The sequence below is a fragment of the Salmo salar genome, chromosome ssa03 (genome assembly GCF_905237065.1).
Source record: "Salmo salar chromosome ssa03, Ssal_v3.1, whole genome shotgun sequence".
In the NCBI taxonomy this organism is placed as follows: Eukaryota; Metazoa; Chordata; class Actinopteri; order Salmoniformes; family Salmonidae; genus Salmo; species Salmo salar.
The window spans coordinates 50,776,903-50,797,683 of NC_059444.1; the positions used below are offsets into that span (position 1 = coordinate 50,776,903).

The window sequence follows — 20,781 nt, forward strand, 5'->3', positions numbered from 1 at the left end:
GTAATCTAAAAGGGGATTACATTTAAAAACAATCCTACATCTGTGGAAGAGAAAATGCAAATTTCCTGCAATTCTACGCTTTTGCTGTTTTATAGGACTCCATTGGGCACAGACTTCAATTCAACGTCTATTCCAAGTTGGTTCAATGTTGAAACAATGTTGATTCAACCAGTGTGTGTCCAGTGGGCCATCTCATGCTTTTGTTCACATTTTGTCATGAGGCTGAGATTTTTTGTTGTTGCAGTTTTACAGCTAATTTCCTGCAATTCTACACATTTTACTATCATATGCTATCTGGGGGCCCCATTAATTCTTAAATGGAAGAAGTTTGTAACCATCAAGAGTCTTCCTAGAGCTGGCCGCCCAGCCAAACTGAGCAATCAGGGGAGAAGGGCCTTGGTCAGGGAGGTGACCAAGAACACGATGGTCACTCTAACAGAGAGAGAACCTTCCAGGGAGAACCTTCCAGAAGGACAACCATCTCTGCAGCACTCCACCAATCAGGCCTTTATGGTAGAATGGCCAGACGGAAGACATTCCTCAGTAAAAGGCCCGCTTGGAGTTTGCCAAAAGGACTCTGGATTCTCTGGTCTGATGAAGCCAAGATTGAACTCTTTGGCCTGAAATTGTGGGGGAAATTCTAAAGAAGAGAGGGACTGTAGATTAGCAAAAATGGAGCAGTTAACCACGCACTGCAACAGTGCATAGTTAAGGCCCAACGAACATAGTTGGGTCTCAGCTTTTATAGAAAAAGTACAACCTATTGTCTACAAGGCAGTTTAGCAGATGTGGGGAAACAGGGACGGAACATAGTGTAAAAGGCAATTGGTTTGTCTGTGCAGATTAAGATAGCCGAGGTTGATAGCACGAGGGCTCAACCGTAAAACTGTGTTTGGTCACAGTTCACACTATAATGTGCTCCTTTCTGCAAGGTTTTATACAGCTAACTTCCTGCAGATAGTAAACTCATGGGATGTCTCACATGCTGCTGTTGCACCTTAGCTATACACCCAGTCTTCTGACTAAGTCACACAAAGGCAAATTTGTATCCGGTTAGAAAAAGCACTATTATATAACAAGAGACTATTCTTTAAGCAGTTAAACAAGGGATAGCATGACTAATTATAGAATTTTCCATGACAATGCCAAGCGTCACGTCCAGCGTCACCTGCAGCATCATGCGGTGGGGATGTTTTTCATCGGCAGGGACTGGGAAACTAGTCAGGATCGAGGTAAAGATGAACGGTGCTAAGTACAGAGAGATCCTTGATAAAAACCTGCTCCAGAGCACTCAGGACCTCAGACTGGGGTGAAGGTTCACCTTCCAACAGGACAACGACCCCTAAGCACACAGCCAAGGACAAGTCTCTGAATGTCCTTGCGTGGTCCAGCCAGATCCCGGACTCGAACCCGATCGAACATCTCTGTAGAGACCTGAAAATACCTTTGCAGCAACGCTCCCCATCCAACCTGACAGCGCTTGAGAGGATCTGCAGAGAAGAATGGGAGAAGCTTCCCAAATACAGGGGTGCCAAGCTTGTAGCGTCATACCCAAGAAGACTCGAGGCTGTAATCGCTGCCAAAGGTACTGAGTAAATGGTCTGAATACTTATGTAAATGTAATATCAGTTTTTTATTTTTAATACATTTGCCAAAATGTTTAAAAAAGTGTTTTATTTGTCATAATGGTGTATTATGTGTAGATTAATGAGGGGGAAAAAAACAATTGTGGAAAAAGGCAAGAGGTCTGAAAACTTTCCGAATGGACTGTAATAGTGAATGGAGGACGCTTTTCCCGTGGTTAATTTCGTGCCAGCCAGGTAGGCTATACTCCTGTTGTAAAGATAAGCAATGTGCTTAATAGTAAAGAGAAGCAATGTGCTTAATATTAAGAAAGTTGAGTAATATATGTAGTAGGTATAGTGTATAAAGAGCTGATGGGATTCTCCTCTTTTTAATAGAGGCCATCACACTATTTTCTCACGCAGTTGCATAGCCTATAGAAATGTTGTGCAACATGAGCTCATGGGCTCTCATGAAGTGTTTGATTTTCAAGTTTGGTAGGCTACTAATGACCATCAGCAGAATCAGAGCTTGGAGACGCCTAATTAATTACGGTGACTAAACGGTCACATGGAATTTGACTGCCTTCATGACTCGTGACTGCCGGTGTGGTTGTAATACGGTCACTGTAACAGCCCTAGCTGTGATAGGAGAACTGAGGAAGGATCAACAATATTGTAGTTACTCCACAATACTAACCTAATTGACAGAGTGAAAAGAAGGAAGCCTGAACATAATACAAATATTCCAAAACATCCTGTTTGCAACCAGGCACTAAAGTAATACAGCAAGAAATGTGGCAAAGTAATTAACTTTTTGTCCTGAATACAAAGTGTTGTGTTTGGGGGAAATCCAATACAACACATTACTGAGTACCACTCTCCATATTTCTTTCGAGCATAGTGGTGGCTGCATCATGTTTTATGGGTATGCTTGTAATCGTTAAGGACAGGGGAGTTTTTCAGGATAAGAAATAAATGGAATGGAGCTAAGCACAGACAAAATCCTAGAGGAAAACCTGGTTCATTCTGCTTTCCACCTGACACCGGGAGATGAATTCACCTTGCAGCAGAACAATAACCTGAGAAAAAAGGGGAAATGAGAAAAAAGAAGGAACTGCTCTTGATAGTATCACTGCTCTTTAATTAGCTTTACATATCGGCCTCAGAGCTCTGACGAAGGCTGACACGTAAAGCTTATTAAAGAGCAGTGATACTATCAAGAGCAGTGTGCGGGTTCCTTCTTTTTTCTCGTTTTATTCAACTGTTACCACGCACCTGCAAAAAAGAGACCTCAGATGTGCGAGTTCCTTTTGAATTTAGTAGGACAATAACCTAAAATACAAGGCCAAATCTACACTGGAGCTGCTTACCAAGAAGATGGTGAATGTTCCTGAGTGGCCGAGTTACAGTTTTGACTTAAATCTGCTTGAAAATCTATGGCAACAACCAATTTCACAGAGCTTGAAGCATTTTGAAAAGAAGAATGGGCAAATGTTGCACAATCCAGGTGTGGAATGCTCAGGAGGTTGAATACTTATCTAAGATATATTTGTTTTATTTTTCCTATTTGTTTTTACAAATGTTAGAATTTTTCTTACACTTTAACATTACAGAGTATTTTGTTATAAATCATTGACAGAAAATAATACCCTTTTTTCTGAGAGTCACAACGTGTATGTTGACTTGGCTATTTACTAATTGCTACCAATCACCCTGTTTCACTTACAATTCAACATCTGTAGGCTGTAGCCTGTTATATAACGTTAGAGAGTTCAGTAAGAGTATCTAATAGTGACAATCTCTTTCCCTCACAGAGCTGGATCCCCAAGATCATCAAAAAGAGAGTTTGCACCACGTTCGTAGAGGACTCATTAAGGTACAGCCTCTATCTGGGTCACTGAGTGGTCCATCTGTCTGACACAATACAGTTACAGTATAGTTACAATACAGTTACCCGATGCAAAATGTATCTAGTCCATGCAAAGCAAATGATGTCACTGTGTGTGTCTATGTGTTATCTGTTGACTGTTATGGCTGGTTGTGTGTGTGTGTGTCTGTGTGTATTCATGTGTATCTCTTTCTCCCTGTCAGCAATGGGTTGTTGTGTCAGTGTGGTGGTGTGCGGGAGACACACTGCTCCATCGCTACAGGAGACTTTTTCGGGACGGCCATCGTCAGCCAGTGGGACAGCTCTCAGCACTCCTCAGAGTACCCCACCGACGCCTTCGGAGAGTTGGAGTTCGCAGGGGCCGGCAGGAGACACAGCCATGTGAGTAACACACACTCACACACATGTATGCACATATCAACACATGTGCATACACACACGCACACACATCTCTGTCAGTGATTCATTAATTTGGTAGCTGGCTTAGTGCCCGGTGTCTTGTCAAAAAGCTCACAGTGTAAAATAACTCACAATCTATTATTATTGTGAGCATTTTTACGCTTATGATTGGCTCTGATTGTGACATCAAAGTGTGAAAAGCTCAGAGCTTGAGAATTCTCAGTGGTCAATTGCTTGTGTTCTGCTTCAATTCTGTTTCCGGGTTATCAGTGTTTCTCAGGTGGATAACGTCAGTGCCTGATTGAAATTGACACTGTAAACGTGAATAAATAAGCAATGATCACTTAAAAAATATATTATTGTCATGACGTGGCCCTTTTTGGGTATAGCTAGTGGCTTCTGTTATCTCAGGTCGTAAATTCCTGGAGGAGACTCTCTCCCCCTGGCCATGTAGAAAGAGACACATAGAGAGAACAAAGGATTTCACATGGCGAACTCCTAAATCCCCAAAATAGGGATTTGATACAAAATGTCCACTTGTGAGAAGGTCCGTGGACACTTAAGGGACGGGTAATGACGAGTGTGTTTCATTTGGTGACCTCATAGAGGACAGGAAACACACATGACTATATCTCTGAATATGTACATTTCTATGGGGTTTGCGTCTAATTCTTGTATAAAATGAATGAGTAAAGATGAAACTATTTGTGAAATGATGTAATATGATGTTAAACCTTTAATGTGAAAGAATTGTACCTCGATGGACACCGAGGGGGCACAGGTTGAGTTTAGACCACAAAAACCTCCGTATAAGCTAAGGTTGTAATGGTTGTTGAATTCCTAACCATACCACATGGAGCATTGGCTTCACGGCTGGAAATGGTTCAACTCTGAGACTATCGATCCCAACAGAATAAGAGCAAATCCTAGATACTAATTACTAGTCTTCAGCTAAATTATGTCAACTTGCGAAGACCGACAACCGCCGTTCTATTCTATGAGAACATTTCTGAATGGTACTCTGAAGTATCCATTCTAACCACGAAAGACTTCAGGGAAGCAGAGAGAGACGCTCGGATGAACTTTCCAACAGAAGGACTGATGATTCCAACAGAGATCACGACGACACACTGGGCGTAAATATATATTGACTGAAATTATTCCCGAATGAGTGAGCGTTCATGTGCAAAGGGTTAGCATTTCAATTAATGTAATTATCAACTGTGTAGTGACTCTTTTTGTCTTTCCCGCCCTTCTCAGTCCACACCCACTTCCCTTTGTCCACCAAGCCGTCATATTGGCTTAGCCCACTAGGGAACCTCCCCTATCATTTCCTTGTAACCATATCTACTGCGTTGTTTGTTTATGCATTTCTGTGATTATTTAGTTAGTTAGTAAATAAATGATTAAGACAATTGATGTATGGATGATTCATAGTAAAGGCTGGGTTCGTGCAGATAACCAACAATTTACGACATTTGGAATGAGACTAACGTGAGGTAAAGAATAATTCATTATTAGAAGACTGATCAGATATTAAAATATCTGATGAGTTATGTTAGGAAAATTATAACTATATTAGGAAAAGTTGGGGCACCAAGGAAGATTTTCCTTGGTGCCCCAACTTCCAAGTTAATTACATTTACATGATTAGTTTAATCACGTAATAATAATTACAGAGAATTTATTTGATATAATAACAGTCTTCACTTTAATGATGCCAAAGACACAACATATTATGACGCCCCGTGCAAGGAATCTAAGATAGAATTGGACTTTGCTGTTAAATTATATATATCAATTGTGCAAACAGACTGTTGTATGCGAATAGAGAAAGATATTGGTTGTGTGTGTTTCCATTTGAACAAGCTAAGAAGAGTGCCTCCGGTCGTGTGTCGATAGTTAGGGCAATGAGTTGTAAATTCCAGATTTAGTCCTTTAGGCCAAACGGTACGATTTCTGTCTAATTTCTAGAGCAAGGGCATAGAGCCAGTAAGGTTAGAAATAAGATAGATCTCTTCGTTGACTGAGCCATCCGCCTTCCGCGCTAAGCCAGTGTGGTTAGGCCACAGGAGTATCTGTATTTATGTACCGTGTCGCTCGGGTCAACATAATGCTAGCAAAGTATGCCAAATGGGTTAATGTGAGACGTCACTAGTAAACCCCCCTTTCCATGGTGAAGGGGACCCTATTTTGTGCTTGGAAGTGAGATTTCTTTTACAAAGTAGGATTAGCTTGCCCGAGATGCTAAGCTAACAAAGGGAAACAGTATTTTCTTTTTCCTGTGTCCCGTTGAAATTCCTCCGCCTTGCGCGACGGAAGTCCCGCCCTTTGTGCTTCCGTTTGATTTCAGCTTTCTGCGATCACTGGTGTTGAAGAATCGCCAGTACATCTCTTGAAAAATAATTAGGTGAAACCCAAACGTGGATCACGTTAAGATATCCAGCCAATCACAATTAACTGGATATCGATGTCTCATTCAATTGAACTAACAAGTAAAATTGCCAGATTTATCTTTCAAGTGGATCTTTGAAATAATATCCAAATTGATTGGTTTTCTACAATGTGACAATTTAAACTTTTCAAATTAACCTAGATCAACAAGGTTCAGGTTAATTTAAAGTTTAATTCCCAAATAGCCTATACAGGTTTTATTCATCATAAAAATAGATATATCAGTAAAATCGGCTTTTGCAAAGCACATTTAGTAAACCCCAGTACTGACGGAAGTCCCGCCTCCAGCGGAATCCTATGTGGCTTTGGCCTTAGGGAGAAGTGAACCTAGTGATGAATGTACCATAACATTTAAACTACTGGTTACTTTTATGATAATCCAAACTATCCCAATTGCTTGGATATCATCGTCTTAAATATGTTGAACATACCTTTCTAGGTTCTTCCAATTAAATGAGACATTTTAAACTTTGCAATAGTAAGCTAGATGAACCAACTTCCTCGGTTAAGTAAAGTTTAATTCCCAGATAGCCTATCCAGGTATGATTAATCATTATCATTGATGAATTAATTCAATTTGCTTTTGCAAATTCATTCATGTCCAACTCCCACAGTACTGGTACCGTACTGATGGTTCATTAACGTCTATAAATAGATTAAAATCGTCTTTGCAGCTCCCAACGTATTCCAAAACCAAACTTTGGAAAATTAAGAAAAACATTTTTCCTTTCAAATGTTCTGATAATGTGCAAGCTATCAGAGGGGATAGTCCCCACTCGCCCGCTAATTAGTGAACCTCCACCCATAAATGGATTGATCTCTGACCTCAGCAGCGATACCAACCCTAAATATGCCATTAGCGGAAAAACAGCAGAAATTACAAACAAAGCTCTCCAAAATCAAACATTGGGCACAGGCCTCGTAAAGGTTCTCACCAGTCTAGCCCTGATGTCTTGCTATCCAAGATTGGCATCGGTCCAATACCGCATTGCACAGCTGAAGCACGAGCAGGTAACGGTAGACATAAAGGGACAGGTGGAGAGAACCGGGAAATCAATGACAAATGCAGAAAAGGGAAAAATTCTGCTAGCTATGGAACTGCGTTTGAAAACTGAACAATTAAATGCAATTGCAAAAACCTATGATGATGAACAAGCATAAACTCTTTAACAAAATTGTCTTCCACAGGATTCAAAATCATATGCTACTGGAACAACTCGATTTAGCCAAAACTAAATACGATGATGTCCAAGGCAAACTAGATAAATATGACGAGTTATCTACAAACAGGCGCTCTCAACTTGATAACATGCATGCAGTTTTGTTGAACGTTACTCAAAGTAACACGGTTTTCTACGCCAAATGCTGCAGACCAAAGTCGATCAGTTAATGAACACAATAACTAAGTTGGATGACAAATCAGCAGAACTCATTGAAGTCGCTGACCAAATGAATGATGAGAGAACTCAGGTGATGAAGCTGGAAATATTGATTTCTAAACAAGCTGAGGAAATCTCATCACTGAATCTCTCGCTCCGTACTCAAGATCTCTATCTGCAAACCATGACAGATAAGTTTGAGACCAAAAGGAGCAAGTGCGACACTCACGTGTCCAAAATCAGTACTCTTAAGTGCTCAAGTGGACTCTGCAATGCAGCAGAATACCACCATAAGGTACAATCTGGTGGAATTACAGAACGATCACGTGCTACACCGTGAATACCCATCCAAGTAACCGGAGCCCTGTACTCAAAGGAGTAAAGACGATAGGTTTCAGACTTTGCCTCCCTCATGTGTCCCTCACTCTTCTCCTCTTGGCCATTCAGCACTGAGTAATATGGTGCTTCTTGGCCAACAAAGCCAAAGCTTGGCTTCTCCTATTGGCCTTTCGGCCCCAATTTCCCCACAGGATGAAGCCAACCCTCTCCGCCCGCTTGGCACGGAATACCTTGACAAACTCGTCAAGAATTTCCCCACCTTTGACCCCGTTCCAGGTGAGCCAAATGATACTGAAACGTTCCTAGCTGACATAGAGGACGCATTGGATGGCTACCCAAATGCTACGGGTTCTGACAGGGTTTACCTGTTGAAGCGAATGTCGAATAGACACGTGACGCGGTTCATTCATCTACAACAGCAACATGTGCTAAATGACTACGCTAAACTTGCCACAGCTTTGAAATTAGAATTCACTGGTTCTGCGACTCGCAAACACGATAGCTCACTGGCTAACACCGTCAAACAAGCTTGCAACGAACACCCACAAGTTTACTATCATAGGCTTCGTTCAGCTTACTTTGGCCTACTCACTGAAACTTGCGTATCTTACAGCTCAGAGAGCTTGCAAGCACAGCTTTTGAGGCATCAAAAGTTCACAACGCTAAGAACCCTGACCACTCGGTTTTGAAGTTTGACCAGGAGCACTCACTCCAGTTAGAGGGTGCATTATCAGGTATTGGAGCGTTGAGAGATGACGCACAACAACGGTTTCTACCACGAAACCACGATTCCAATAACCTCCGTGGTCAAAATAACTGTAAAGTACGTCGCCATCAAAACGACTACCGCTACAATCGACCTGTTCGCTACATTCCTGCACCCGACCCACACAAAGTGTCAGAGCACAAGGGTAACAAAGGGTTGAAGGACGATCAAAACGTAGACCAGTGTTCTCCAGAAGTTCCACTACGTGAAGACCTAAAGCGAGAACATTTTGAGAAATTGTAATTACCAGGGAATTACCGGACACCAGGTCCGCAGGAATTAACACCCATAGCAAGGACGTTAAAATTCAAATTTCTCCCGCTCTCACTCGAGACCCTATCCAGGGCCCGCTTGATCAAGAAACAAGCCCACGGGCTTTGTCTATAGACTCCGATACAAAGGTTGCAAAGAAAAAGGTCAAACGCTTCATTAAAGCCAAGCCCACTCAAAATCTGAAAAGTCGATCTGCTTCCACCTTGAACAGAAATGGCACATCACGTCGTTGCAAACGACCACTCCACTTTGTGGGGTATATGTCCACTAAACACGAATCTAAACGCCCATACCTGGAAACAGTCCTGGAGGATTGCTTAACTTGTCATGCGCTAATTGATTCGGGCGCGACAATATCGCTCATCTCTCAAACAATGTTCAATGATCTCAAAAGGGCTTTGAATCCAACTAAACGTTGGTTAAAAGTGGAACGATGCGACACTACACTTCAAGGGGCCACTCAGACTACCTCGCCTCTCACATTGAGAGTCATGCTGAAACTACACTTCCAGGATGTATCGCTCGTTCACCCTGTGTATGTTACCAGCCTCGAATCTGCACCCCTGCTACTTGGAGCAGATTTGATGGATCGGTTACTCCCACTGATGGATTGGAAAACCAACCAGGTATGGTCACAGGCCACAGTGCCTTCTCCACTGACCACACTGTCTTCCCCTAACGCTAGCTGCAACGCAGTCATTCACGAGGGGTATCTGTCGAAAGCACCCCTTGGGAAAAAGACGTTTAGAAACCTCTTGGTGCAGAATCCGATCCAAGGAGTTATTACGACACATTCCATCAGCCAACCTAATTGACCATTCTTTTCATGATTTCGAGCCAGCTGTCTCTGTGAATTAGCAACTCTCCTCCTCCTTGGTCGTGCAATATGGTAGTTGAGATGAACTTCTTTTGCTCTTCGTACACTTCCGCAAGCAACTGCGGCCATCTCAGCAAGAAAAACATTGATGCACAGAGTATACTCTGCTTCCGATGATACACCTTCCGCTTTGTGGGGGACTGTCACCCCTTACAATGACACTAATGGCGCCAGTCCAGCAACTGACCCGATGACTCCCACTGGTGAAACACTTTGCGATATCACAGACCGGTATACTCATCTCAGTTCGCAGGTACTGAAGAGGTTGCCACACGCGGAGACGGTGGTGACTGACAGGCCTTGACAGCCACTGAGCGTTTTGAAGCACAAACACCAGAAGATTTGGCTGAAAGGTTACAGCCATTCTCATAACAACGTGGCCATTGACAACTCGTACATAGGGTCCGACCTTTTCATTTGCGCCTCGGATACCAATACCACCCGCTCACCTTCCAGGTTCACCTTCCAACAGGACAACTACGCACACAGCCAAGACAACACAGGAGTGGCTTTGGGACAAGTCTCTGGATGTCCTTGAGTGGCCCAGCCAGAGCCCGGACTTGAAACTGATCAAACATCTCTGGAGAGACCTGAAAATAGCTGCGCAGTGACGCTCCTCATCCAACCTGACAGAGCTTGAGAGGATCTGCAGATAAGAATGGGATAAATTCCCGAAATACAGGTGTGCCAAGCTTGTAGCGTCATACCCAAGAAGACTCAAGGCTGTAATCGCTGCCAAAGATGCTTCAACAAAGTACTGAGTGTCTGAATACTTATGTAAATGTTATATATCCATCGGTATTTTATTTTTTTAGCAAAAATCTTTTAACACCTGTTTTTGCTTTGTCATAATGGGGTAAAAGTAAATCGAAAGGATGAGATCAGGGCAACATTGGAAATTATGGAAAATAATATTCCCATTTGGGGAAAAGTCCATTTCAGCAACATATTTACCCTACCATGGGCCCCTGCCATGGAGGCTGGTGGGAGGAGCTATAGGAGGATGGGTCATTATAATAGCTATAATGGAATAAATGGAATGGTATCAAACATATGTAAACCACATGTTTGACTCTGTTCCATTAATTCCAATCCAGTAATTACAATGTGCCCATCCTCCTATAGCTCCTCCCACCAGCCTCCACTGGCCCCTGCCCATGATGGGCTACCACTTTATCTAAAGATAAGACTGGAACAAAAAGGGCTATTATTATGAACTACAAAAGCCTATGTCAGTGGATGTCAGCTGTATTGAAAGTACTTAACTTATGACACACCTGATTGAAAAGTGTGGGGGAAATGCGAGTGGCCCTGGTTTTTTAACTATTTTGCTAGCTACGGTAGTGCTGCCTGGGCAACAACCTCTCTACAAAAATGATGAAGTGTCTCCAGGTGTGTTTATATTTTAGCATTGTGAATCGCACCGATGCGTATCCATTACATATTGAGGTCCACCCTATGTGTGGCTTTATTTTTATTTTAAATTTTTTTAATGTACCCCTTTTTCAGTCTTTCAGTCTTGTCTCATCGCTGCAACTCCTGTATGGACTCGGGCGAGGCGAAGGTCGAGAGCCGTGCGTCCTCCGAAACACAACCCAACCAAGCCGCGCTCCTTCTTGACACAATGCCCACTTAACCCGGAAGCCAGCCGCACCAATGTGTCAGAGGAAACACCGTTACACCTGGTGACGGGTGTCAGCGTGCACTGCGCCCGGCCCGCCACAGAAGTCGCTAGTGCGCACTGGGACACGGACATCCCTGCCGGCCAAACCCTCCCCTATCCCGGACGACGCTGGGCCAATTGTACACCGCCCCATGGGTCTCCCGGTCGCGGCTGGCTGCAACACCCTATGTGTGGCTTACCTTGACTTCCTCCTTGAGGTCATGGGGATCCACATAGGCCTTAGGCAGATCCAAGGAGATGAAGCTAGAAATGGTTATGGAAAAGGATGCATGAATAACCAGTGATAAAAACCCATTGTAATGAGTCACATTATGGACCAAGCTGATTGACTGTTTACTAGGAGTGAACAGTGGAACAGTATTTAATTCAAAATGTTCCTTGGGACCCCCAGTCATTTTTGTTCAATTCCAACAGAAGTACAACTGAGGTATAGTCAGTGACATCTCAGGTGAAATGTATAGAACATTGCAAGTGCAAATGTAATGAAAAGAGTTATTACAATTTCCTATTCTACCTGGCAGATAATTATGTCTGTTCTAGACAAAACATTTATATCCCCCTGGACATCCCTCCTCAAGCAATTGATTAGTTGAATCAGGTGTGATAGGACAAAGATATGCAACAGCTAGGGGCCCTGGAGGAATGGAGAGGTGCGGGGGGGCTGCCTTAATCGACATCCACGTCATCGGCACCCATGGAACATTGGGTTAACTGCCTTGCTCATGGGCAGAACGACAGGTTTTTTTACCTTGTCAGCTCGGAGATTCGGTTACTGGCCCAACGCTCCTACCAGCTAGGCTAGGAAAAGGAGGGGGGGCGGTGGGATCGATTCCCATTGCTACCCTATTGGCAAGCAACAGGGACTTGAATTTGATGCACACTGCTGATGGGAGCTAGTGGAGAGTGGAAAGGAGTATTACACAGTCTGGTAGGGGGACACAATGGAGTTGTTAACCATGGCCGAGGTCTTGGAGCAGGCCAGCCTTTCCAGGGAGGAAGAGCAGATTATCTTGCCAAGATTGCGCTTCAGGTGGTAGGCTAACATCCAATCTGCTAGACATGCAGAGTTGCGTGTCTTTTCATCTAGAGGAAGAGGACAGAGAGATAACCATTACGCCTCAATCAGACCGACAGCGTCATTGCGTTTTGGTACACCAGAAGAACATTAATTTAGAACGGAACGCTGCGTTTGCCTTGCAGCATTGCGTTGCAGAGGCAGTTGCATTGCGTTCTGCGTGGTGCATACATTGTATAAATCTGTCACGTTGGTATAAGGATCGGGAGACAGGCGCAGGAATGCGTAATAGGGTTTTTTATTTACCCAAATTACAGCGTGCCATGTAAAGGCATGGGGACGAAGACCAAACAAACACTTATACAAAACACAGGGCTGAGACCCAAACAAAAGAGCCAGGAGTACCTCGAATAAATACACAATGGCACAATGATTATCACACGGGACGAGATCCGTAATCATCTGCGCAATCCACAATGGCATGAAAGCCAAAACACACAGCACAACGGTACTCACACAACCAACAGACATTGGAACAATTATTGACAGGACAATGGTGAACAAAGGGCACACTTATACAATTACTAATCACTGAGAATAGGGACCAGGTGTGCGTAATGACAGTTCCGGAAGGATCCGCGACAAAATCCAACGTATGCATCAAATTGTATGCGTAGACTTAACATAAATAGTAGGAAAAAGGTGAATGTTTTTTTGCACAAGTATCCCATAAACATTTTGGATTACATAACGAAACAGGTTTGAGTGCAGATTGAGGCATTAGGGAAACTCGGCGTGATTGGGAAAGTCTCCTCAACATTTACGTCCGGTCTCAAATCGCTCCCTATCTCTTCCTTTGGCCCTAACAATCTGTAAGGTGTGAGATCCATCATTGCACTGCTTATAACCTACATGCCCAGACCCTACAGATCTGCAAACATCGAAGGATTGGTGCCAAGGGGGAGGGAGCGATTTAGGACTAGCGGAGGGAGCAATTTAGTACTGGCATTACAAAGCATTTAGATCTAGCTTTCTTGCCTGGTCTTTGAGAAGTCTTGGGTTTTTAATCAAGTGCACAATTACATAATATACATTGCTCTAATATAACCATCAATTACATGTTAGGACTAGAACCACAAAATAGGTTGACATGTATTCATATTTTGAACAGTAACAAAGCGATATGCATCTTTCAAATGATTTGCCATGGATATAAAGCACTCCACACGTCATTGTTGTTAACAATTGGAAAATGGCAAGGAAAGGCAAGCGACAGCATGAAGTCCTGTATGGCAATACTTTGAGAAGTTAATTCAGAAGGTGGTGAAATGCAAACTTTGCGAGGTGGAATTGAGATACAGTAACGGTTGTAAAGGTGGAATTCTTAACCATCTGAAAGAGACGCTCTATGAGAACCAAACCGTTGCTGGCAGCAGTGCAGGCCCCCAACAACGGATATAAGACAGCTTCACATGAAATTAAATAAATTGTCACGAATCGTCTCTCCGAAAAATGCGGGTGGATCAGGTTGTGGAGAAAAACCGGTCCTGATGTCAGATATCGGGTTGGGCTCGGAATTGATATTGTGCATTGTGAATTCACGTGGAATTTTATGAATCTTTCTTACTGTTTTAACAAGAAAAAAAAATAGTTTAAACGTTAAGAAAAACTTTTTTTCTATGTGTCACATGATTTAACAGTGGTGAGATACTGTATGAGGCTGTCACAGCAGAACGTCTGTCTGGCATTCTATGGAACCATAGCAGAGAAGTCCGTGTTCTAGCAGTGCTGCCAGGCCTCACAACATTGGCTCAGTCAGACGGAATGTTCTTACCTGTACCGATATCTCTTTGCCTCTGAATAGCTACACCATAGGCAAAACAAGCAACTAGCTAGGAGCACTTTATGTAGCATAGGTATTCACAAACCACCACAGCCGCTTGATCATCATAACTTTATTGTGTGGCGATACTAATTGTCAATTTCTTCCCCTCTTTTCTTCCTATTGGTCAGTTCCTGCGTTTGTCATGCGACACCCCACCTCATATCATGTACAGCCTGATGACGACCCATTGGCGGGTGCCCTCCCCCAACCTGGTGGTTTCTGTGGTGGGTGGGGGGGGTGGTCGCGTGAAGGTCAAGCCCTGGGTCAGGGAGGTGCTGAGACAGGGGCTGGTCAGGGCGGCACAGAGCACAGGTGAGACACACGCACACACACACACACACACACACACACACACACACACACACACACACACACACACACACACACACACACACACACACACACACACACACACACACACTGATGTCCTGGGTTAGAGGCTGGTCAGGACGGCACAGAGCACATGTGAGGACAACGCCCACTGTTTAACCTATTTGTTTAAAATATCAATAATTCATATTGAGATGAATGGGTCCAGTCTCTTTAACATACAGGAATAATGCATCATGATGTGTTTATAATGCATTATACACATTGTCATAAGTATCTAAGAATCCCTTTTGATGTCTTGAGTTGTTTAGTAACCATTTGTGATGGGATTAAGGAAGCTGGTGCTAGTTCCTACTTCACAGTAGGGCTGTTATTTTTATTATACATCCACTTTTTTGGTGACAACATGATTCCATTAGTGATATTTTTTTGATATCTTCACAATTATTCTACAATGTAGAAAATAGTAATAAAAGAAACAAATAAAGAAAAACCCTGGAATGAGCAGGTGTGTCCAAACTTTTGACTGGCACTGTATATGATATGTAAAAAAAAATTACAAGCCTAGTTTAGCTAAGGAGAAAGCACTAAGCCAAATAGGGGGTGATTAAATGTTTGCTACATTGTGTGACCATTTGTACTACATGACAGATTTCCCCAAAATGTTCTTCAATGTTTTTTAACAGACTTTGAGGTACGTTTGCTCTGTTTGGCGGTTGTGGCTTGAAGCGATGAGCGACGTATTCTCAAGCATATTCATAATTTGTAAAGCGTAATTGAGCCATTCTGTAACAAAAGCGGTGAGGGAGGAGCGCCCATCTCAAAAAGAACAGTAATCTGCACCACCCAGTCATGTTGTCAACAAGTCAGCATGATGCATCATTCAGAAACTCTCTTTTCCATAAAATATATTTATGCTCCAATCTTCAAACTAGTTTTCATTTGGAAGGCAGAAAAAGCCTTTTTATCAAAAGTAATCACTTTTGCATGTGAAAACAAAGAATTTTACTTATGTGCTTAACCTATGTCACTTTTGTTTTCAGCCGACTTCGTCGTCGGTCAAAACGGGGCCCTTTGCTCATGCCCAGGAGGCGGCCCGATTCAAAATTGAATGCAATCAACGTTAACCCGCTTCACCCAGTACATGCCAGGGTCATTGATAGAATCCCCTCACTTTTCAACCCACAACCCAACCCCTCCCCGTTTTTCTACTGGCCGTTCAACTGGCCGTTTAACTGAATGTTGCACACCGTTTTTTTCGTACTGAATGCAGCCAGAGAGAAAGACAGGATCTTTCATGGCTTGCACTGATTGGCTGAGCTAATGGAGTGGCTAAACATGCTGAGAGATGAGTCCTGATTGGTCTTTCATGTCACAGGCTTCTGTCTATAACAGATTTGAGGCTTCCAGGGTTGCGTTCAGTACGACAGAATGGTGTGCAAAGTTGAATACAACGGAAACGGTACTGTGCTGAAAGACCAGTTGAAAAATGTTGCGATTATAGTGGCCCAGAGGGCAGCTTCCATATGGTGTGTTGCACAAGTTTCAGATGCTCAAACTCATATTGACCAGGCCACACCTAACAAACGGGAGCAAACGTACCTCAAAGGAAACGTGTTGTTCAGTACAACGTTGAAGCAAACAGAACATACCTCTGGCCAGTATGTAGATAATCTTTGTTAATGCCGATTTTTGGACAACAGCAAAAGTGTTGCTACAGCTCTCAACAACATTGCTGCCCTGAATTTAGCTGGCGCTATCGACAAAGCTCAGTGGTAGAAAGTTTAACTTTTCATGTTGAAAAACAATATCCCACGTACAGTATAAATACAGTAATGTATTTAATAAATCGCTCCGCCATTTTCTGGTTGCTAAAATTCTAATAGTTAGCCTAATTTCAGTTTATGTGACAAAACAAGTCATTGTGTAGAGAATCATTGTACCATCTTAACCGCTGTGAAATATATTTTCCATAACCAAAAATGTTGTATTTTCAGCTCTTTGAAGCTGGTGTACAAAACCGAAAATAAAAGATGCAAAAAAAATTATCTTAAAAATGGTAAGCATAGAAATAGCCAACATAGAATAGAGCTACAGCTTCTTAGACTTGCTTTCAATGAGAATGAAATATCTATACCTCACATTTCTATGTGAATTTGGTCAGGTTGCCCATAAAGTTACATATTGTAGCTTTAAGTGTAAAAACAAATGTTTTGAGCAAAATAATGTTTTTTTAGATGTGCAAACTTCATGGAGTAGGCCATTCAAGGAGTTGGTCTGATGGTGCCCTCTGATGTCATTGGCCTCCCCCCTTGCTTGAAAAACAATAGAGGAGCAATAGAGAGCAAAAGAGGAAAGACCCACCAATTAAACTGGAGTAGGAACTGGAGAGGTTAGTTTCTGGAGGACGCCTGTGGCGTACTGCACTAGCATCGAATAGTCGCCGCGATATGCAACTTTTCAGGGAAGTCAGGAACCAATACACACTCAGTTAGGAAAGCAAAGGCTAGCTTTTTCAAACAGAAATTTGCATCCTGCAGCTCTAACTCCAAAACGTTCTGGGACACTGTAAAGTCCATGGAGAAGAAGAGCACCTCCTCCCAGCTGCCCACTGCACTGAGGCTAGGAAACACTGTCACCACCGATAAATCCACGATAATCGAGAATTTCAGTAAGCATTTCTCTATGGCTGGCCATGCTTTCCACATGGACCCAAACTGTTACAGACCTATATCCATCCTGCCCTGCCTTTCCAAAGTCTTTGAAAGCCAAGTTAACAAACAGATTACTGGCCATTTCAAATCCCACCGTACCTTCTCCGCTGTGCAATCCGGTTTCCGAGCTGGTCGTGGGTGCACCTCAGCCACGCTCAAGGTACTAAACGATATCATAACCGCCATCGATAAAATACAGTACTGTGCAGCCGTCTTCATCGACCTGGCCAAGGCTTTCGACTCTATCAATCACCGTATTCTTATCGGCAGACTCAATAGCTTTGGCTTCTCAAATGACTGCCTCGCCTGGTTCACCAACTATTTCTCAGATAGAGTTCAGTGTGTCAAATTGGAGGGCCTGTTATCCGGACCTCTGGCAGTCTCTATGGGGGCACCACAAGGTTCAATTCTCGGGCCGACCCTTTTCTCTGTATATATTAATGATGTCGCTCTTGCTGCGTGCGGGTGATTCCTTGATCCACCTCTACGCAGACGACACCATTCTGTATACATCTGGCCCTACTTTGGAGACTGTGTTAACAAACCTCCAAACGAGCTTCAATGCCATACAATACTCATTCTGTGGCCTCCAACTGCTCTTAAATACTAGTAAAACTAAATGCTCTTCAACCGATCGCTGCCCGCACCCGCCCGCCTGCTCTGGACGGTTCTTACTTAGAATATGTGAACAACTACAAATACTTAGGTGTCTGGCAAGACTGTAAACTCTCCTTCCAGACTTGTATTAACCATCTCCAATCCTAAATTAAATCTAGAATCGGCTTCCTATTTCGCAAACAAAGCCTCCTTCACTCACGCTGCCAAACATATCCTTGTAAAACTGACTATCCTACATGTCCTCGACTTCGGCGATGTCATTTACAAAATAGCCTCCAACACTCTACTCAGCAAACTGGATGCAGTCTATCACAGTGCCATCCGCTTTGCCACCAAAGCCCTACATACCAGCCACCATTGCGAGCTGTATGCTCTCGTCGGCTGGCCCTCGCTACATCTAGAAGTCTTTGCTAGATAAAGCCTTGCCTTATCTCAGCTCACTGGTCACCATAACAACACCCACCCGTAGCACGCGCTCCAGCAGTTATATCTCACTGGTCATCCCCAAAGCCAACACCTGCTTTGGCTGCCTTTCCTTCCAGTTCTCTGTTGCCAGTGACTGGAACGAATTGCAAAAATCGCTGAAGTTGGAGACTTATATGCCCTCACTAACTTTAAGTGTCAGCTATCTGAGCAGCTCACCGATTGCTGCAGCTGTACACAGCCCATCTGTAAATAGCCCATCCAACTACCCACCTCATCCCCATATTGTTTTTATTAACTTTTTTTGCTCTTTTGCACACCAGTGTTTCTACTTGCACATCTTCATCTGCACATCTATCAATCCAGTGTTAATTTGCTAAATTGTAATTACTTCGCTACTATGGCCTATTTATTGCCTTACCTCCTTACTCCATTTGCACACACTGTATATTGATTTTTCTATTGTTATTGACTGTACTTTTGTTTATCCCGTGTGTAACTCTGTGTTGTTTTTTGTCACACTGCTTTGCTTTATCTTGGCCAGGTCGCAGTTGTAAATGAGAACTTGTTCTCAACTGGACTACCTGGTTAAATAAAGGTGAAATAAAAAAATAAAAAAATGCCATGGTGACTCACATGCTGACTCTGGGTCGGGCTAAGGTGCTTGGGTGGGGTGAGCTAAAGTGAACAATGCTGAGTAGGCGTAAACAAAGAAGAGGCTTTCAAAGGCTTTTTCTTCTACTAGTCTCCTAGTGGGTTAACAAGTTCATCAACTTTCATAGCAGCATAACTTTCCCATGTTTCCTACATCTACAGTGTATATACCATTTTGAAGCTCATACAAAGATGGTGGATAAATTCAGCCGTTTACCATTGGAAAAAATGTGTAAATTCTGGTCTACTTAACTGGGTGTGTCTCCCATAGACACCAGTGTAATAGCAGCTGAGTCTAGTCTACTTAGTTAATTCATTTTCGTTGAACCAGAAAAAAAAGAGAAATCCAGCTAGTGGGGTGTCTTGCTTCCTCTTCCATCTCTGTCTCTGAGTCTCCTCCTTCTCCTCTGGCTGTACTAGTTCAAAGTTCACAAAACACAAGACCATCTAGGCCAGACAGTTGTTCGTTAAAGCAAGGCAGGGAAATAAGCAAGTTCAGCCATAAAGCATATAAAGTTTGCAGACACAGCAGTCGTAAGAGGCAAACCAGTAGGTCAGATGAGAGCTGATCCAGAGAAGGAATAGAAGTGCGTAAGCGAGCAATCAAATTGAGTGTTTGAAAGAAAACATTTCTGGGCCTGATTCCAATACATGGTGGCATCTTTCACTGCCATTAAATGGACAAAATGACTTTTGAAGGAAAGAGGGAGGAAAGTCATCTGTAGCACCTGTGGTCCTCTGTAGCTCAGTTGGTAGAGCATAGCGCTTGCAATGCCAAGATAGTGGGTATGATTCCTGGGACCACACCCATACATAGAATGTATGCATGCATGACTATAAGTTGCTTTGGAGGAAAGTGTCTGCTAAATGGCATGTTATATTTATATATTAGGAAAGGAAGGATGTGTTGAGTATGTATTTGCACAGCTCCCTTGACTCATAACCAACAAACTCCTTATCTGTCTATTGTTTACTGTCCATTGTCTATGATCATGTGTTGCGCTGTTGGTAAGAAAGTGTACTTGCTATTCCAAGGTTTTGGGTTCAATTCCCGCAGGTGTCACATACACATAAAAACATTTATGCACTCACTGTACTGCAAGACACTTTAAATAAAGGCGTCTGCTGGCATATTATTATTGTGTCTGTAACAGCAGTCTTCAAGAATGGACCAAGGCGCAGCGGGAATGTGGATACTCATAGTTTTAATCAACTCAAGTAAGGCATCCACAGGAAAAAACAATAACCAAGACAGCAACAGTTTTGCAGGCTATCAAACGCAGTGCAAAAACAACTACCCACAACCCCAAAGAGAAACACACACTACTATATAGGACTCCCAATCAAAGGCAACTCAACACACCTGCCTTCAATTGCATTTTACATTTACGTTTTAGTCATTTAGCAGACGCTCTTATCCAGAGCGACTTACAGTAGTGAATGCATACATTTCATACATTTTTTTTCTGTGCTGGCCCCCCGTGGGAATCGAACCCACAACCCTGGTGTTGCAAACAC

The 20,781-nt window shown here is 42.9% G+C and overlaps 1 protein-coding gene across 1 annotated transcript in view; it reads left to right on the forward strand.

Moving 5' to 3' along the window:
* LOC106600699 (transient receptor potential cation channel subfamily M member 4) overlaps positions 1–20,781 on the forward strand; it is an 86,815-nt gene that overhangs the window by 7,327 nt on the left and 58,707 nt on the right. The window contains exons 2-4 of the mRNA XM_014192261.2: positions 3,380–3,441; positions 3,657–3,834; positions 14,653–14,836. Coding sequence (XP_014047736.2) covers positions 3,380–3,441; positions 3,657–3,834; positions 14,653–14,836 — 424 coding nt within the window. The remainder of the gene's footprint in view (positions 1–3,379; positions 3,442–3,656; positions 3,835–14,652; positions 14,837–20,781) is intronic.